Here is a 4,371-nt window from a genome sequence, read left to right on the forward strand (position 1 = left end):
ATATACTGCATTTATGTTATCTGTGGTTTTTAGTTATTGCAATAGGCAACAAGGCAGAAGCCTGATGTAAAATTCTGTACAACTTAGGCACTGGGCAACCATCAGCGTGGTAAATCCCGATAACATTTGATGAAAGAAGTTTGTCCTGGGAATAACAAAATGTGCTTATGATGAGCTCTCTCCACCCTGTCCCCCCCCCCCTTCCCTCCCAAACCCCGGCAAATATCTGCAACTCTAAGTCTCTCAAATGTGAGTGAAAAACTATCTTGTGAAAGTCACAGCACATCATCACGTGATGCTCAAAGTAGCTCCTGAAAGCAGAATGCTCTGGGTATCAGATGCAGCTGGAAGATCGATGATTGATTTTAACTACAGCGTTATTCTAGGAGCGATATCCAGAGTCCGGAGGGCACACAGGTTCGTGATCTTTGACCTGCAGCCTTATCCTTCTATGATTCTGCCATCTAGGCAGTAACCACCACACTTCGAAGTCTGCATCGTCTCTATACCACCAGGACATACATTTAAGTTTACTGCAGCTGCACAAGCTCATCATTTCATCCTTTCATTCTGCCTTTCCTGCAAGCCTTTCACTCTTTGCCAGGCAACTGAAATGCATGGGCCTTTAAAGCATTCAGAGGTCTTCTATTTAAACAGCGAGTATTGAAAACACCAGAAATCCCTGCAGTCGAAGTCTCCATTTGCTCTGTAAGACACCACATAAACAACCAATTGCAAGCTGTGGTATGCATCCTGAGCAGTAACGATCTGTCACTACACAGCAAGTTACAAGTCACTGTTTGACAGCACAGTTTCAAGAATAGCTAAGGATTGCCAGATCTACTCAAAGCTGCAATCAGCAGTATGAGATACTTCCAGGGAAGGGGGGCAGGGGGGGAGAATGTACAAGGTTAAAAAGCAAGCAAACAACAACAACCACCCCCACACACACGTATGTTCAAATGTAATTAAATTCGTAATCCAACATGAACATTTCACTGTTCTTCAAGATCTACTCTGATTTTCACAAGAAAAATTATAAAAACCTGTAATATTAAGTGCTATGAGAGGGAACATGAGGAGTGCCACGACCAAACTTGCTCTGCCACGCAAGGGCTGGCTGGGTAGAAACACTTTTAGCGGAAAAGAGAAGGTGTTTGCTTTAGAGCACCAGCTAAACAAGCTACTTTGGTTTCTTGAATGCTGTTTTTGTTGCAGGACAGTAATGGATCAGTGAACATGTGATAACAAATGATGTGATTCCAGGATGACAAAGTGCCCCACGGCGAAGTGGCTCTAACCCTCCTCTTCACATGATCAGATTAACACTCAGGCCTATATAAAAGTTCAGTTTACAAGTCTACTTTTAGCTATGGGTTCACGCTTTAAAAAAAAAAAACAAAAAACAAAAACCTGACTACTTTGACTTTCTCAGGGATAGTTTAGGAAGCTATCCTGCCTCTTCCAGCAAAATTATCCCACGAGAAACCGGATGGGAATTTTTCTTTCTGCCATGTCACAGACCACAGCTATCCTTCTCTACTTAGCTCCTTTTATTTTATAATTTCTACCAAACTCCTTCACATCCTCCTCCTCCTGTGTTTTGATCTTTCCAGAGCTCCCTTGAGCAGCCCTGTGAAGGCTACAAAAGGAATGCAGAATGATTCCTTGTGTGGACGTGGTGGACCAGGCCGAGCTGTACTTTGCTTAGTTTGGCAGATATTCCTAGCATTACAAAAACCTGCTTTTGCACACAAATACTTAGTTTGCAAAAGTATCTCTCCCTCACCACCCTCAAAAGAGAAAAAAAAAAAAAAAAAAGCAGCTGTCAGCACACCACTCTTTGTAATGTCCGAATAATTGCAAAATACTTACAATCCTCTGATATTCCTCTGTATGAAGGCACTCGGGAAGCTGCCATTTAGCATCTGGCTGTAATAACCTGCAGGGCCTCTGTGGATAAAGATTCTTTCCCCCGGTGCTTATTACAGATGTTTATGAAAAGGTAATCCCAAACAGGGTGTCAAAGTATTTAATTATGTTTCTAGTTTGCATGTCAGAAGTAAGGCTAATGAGCAGAGAATTAATTTTTGACAGAAAAAAAAAATGCGACCACCCCATCCTAATGGAAGAGAAGAGTAAATTCCTTTAGAAGTTACTAATTGAAAGGCAAGCGTTGTACACTCACTATTACTCTCTTTTTACAAGACCAAGTTCCATTCATAAAGCCCAAAACCCATGAAAACTTTGTTCAGTCATCTATTTTTGTTAAATCTCTATATTTATCCTCATGGTTCCTCCTATGGATCAGACAAAACAGTCTTAAAGTTCTACTAACTACCTTGTCCAGCCTTCCATTCCCCATTCACAGCAGCCAATAAGCTGACTGTAGATAACTGGGCATGACCGAACGTAACGCTGTGCTGTGCATGGACCTGGCAGAGCACACGTCTTCCCGAGCAGCCAGAAGAACTGGACAAGACCCAGTTTTGCAACTCATCTTCCGGTGGGCTATTACTTCAAGGTCACAGCAGCAACATGCTGCTCCTTACTACGTAACGATTTAATTTGATATTACCCCTTTAGATCAAAAATAGCTAATGCTTATTCAAAACCTTGTATTTCTGGAGAGAGCACCTTCTGAAATGAACTAAGGAATGGGGCTCTCTTTCAGAAAAACTGCTGAAAGCAATATTTGGGCTGAACTCCCAGATCTTGGGGACCCACCACAGCTGCTTCTGAGGGTCCTGGAAAGGCAACTATGGAACGAAAGCCTACTGGCCTGAATTCAAGTATGTTTATGCACACCATCTAAGAGTTCCTACTACTACAGGAAATTTTTACAGGATCCACAAATCCTATTTGAAAACCACAGATTTAAAGCATATCCTCCAGTAAACAAGAGTTTTACTGTTAAATATACCCAGGAAGTTTCTCAAGATCTTCTTCTCAGTCCGTTCACTTACTTTGAAAACAGATTTCTTGCCACTTTGCTTGCCAAAAGGGAAAATATTTTGATACAATCCATACCATGATTACAAGACACAACTGATAGATATTAGTTGTGAACAGTAACTATGGGATGCAATCTACTCACAGTGGACATTCTCCTCCCCCCCAGCACACTCTGTTCACAACAAAAAGGATAAAGAAAAGCAGTCCTACATGAGAAAAGTTGAAAGACAGCGTAATGAAGAAACACGTTAACACTTACGGTCAAGTCCGTTGATGTATCTCATTGTAATTTCACAGTGCCCCCAAACTGCACTGACTATGGGGTAAAGTTTTTTCCCTTTTAGTCCTCTGAAGGCCACTCCAAGATACTGTCCATCTACCATGAAGCTAAGTGTCCCTTCATCCATATCCAAAACCACCAGTAAGGAGTCTGGGAGTACAAAAGACTCATCCGGTTCCAAAAAGACAGGATACGTGACCCCAGGCTGGTTTTTACAATTGTGGTAGAGTTTGTTGCGTCCCAGATCCCAGCCCCACGACTCACTATTGCTACCAACCAACGACGTGTATCCTACCGAGTGCAGAGGAGCTTCAGCTGTGGAGACGCCCACCACAGCGTGAGTTCCCCGTTGCCTCGTGGGCCAGTGGATTTGCCAGACGTGCAGGCCTCTCGTGTAGCCGACTTTGCCCCGGATGCAATCTGTGCTTTGGGCAACTGGGTGTCTGTGAAAAGTCAGTTTATCATCTTCCTTTACAAATATATTTAAGGAGCGATCTTCATTGTTCCAAGCATGTTTGTACTGGATCTCCAGCTTGGCAGGGGGCATATCCAACAGCATGTCCAGTCGCGCCGGCTTGCAAAAATCTGGGCCTCTCAGCTCTCGTTTAACAGGTCTATAAGGGGGCTCCCTCACATCCACAGACTTTATGCTCCCTGAGATTTTCTGGCCCATTGCTTGGCTGCAGATTTACAAAGGAGAAAGAGAAGTTGACTTTGGCCCAATGTTACCTCATGAAAGCACTTTTACACTGAGCCAGTGACCTGGCAAGCTGACTGGATTTACTTCTCCTGTTTGGAGCTTCTTAGCAGCAATGTTTTCGGAGAAAAAATGCTCCTGAAAGAAAGCAGAAAGTTTCCAGTTAGTTTAAGAAAGCCAAGAGAAAACCCACAGCATATTTTTAAAGAACTACTTTCTCATCCTTAGTAGTTATTTTAAACACCAGAGCTGACAATTCACCACTTTTTGTTCCGTATCCTCCAGCACTAACCAGCCTGCCAGCAGGATACTCTGAGCCCACCAGAGTGCAGACAGTCATTTCCTCCAATTCATAATAGGATGCAGACATTCCCCACCTTCTGCCCTTCCACCCATTTTGTCTGGCCAAGTTCACAGCGGTCCTGAAGAAGGCGTACGC

The 4,371-nt window shown here is 43.2% G+C and overlaps 1 protein-coding gene across 1 annotated transcript in view; it reads right to left on the bottom strand.

Moving 5' to 3' along the window:
• SPSB4 (splA/ryanodine receptor domain and SOCS box containing 4) overlaps positions 1-3,908 on the bottom strand; it is a 66,670-nt gene extending 62,762 nt beyond the window's left edge. Inside the window, exon 1 of the mRNA XM_009889632.1 lies at positions 3,215-3,908. Within this exon, the coding sequence (XP_009887934.1) occupies positions 3,215-3,908 (694 nt within the window). The remainder of the gene's footprint in view (positions 1-3,214) is intronic.
• Between the last annotated feature and the right edge of the window lie 463 nt (positions 3,909-4,371).

Source organism: Charadrius vociferus, unplaced genomic scaffold (genome assembly GCF_000708025.1).
Source record: "Charadrius vociferus isolate BGI_N301 unplaced genomic scaffold, ASM70802v2 scaffold650, whole genome shotgun sequence".
In the NCBI taxonomy this organism is placed as follows: domain Eukaryota; kingdom Metazoa; phylum Chordata; class Aves; order Charadriiformes; family Charadriidae; genus Charadrius; species Charadrius vociferus.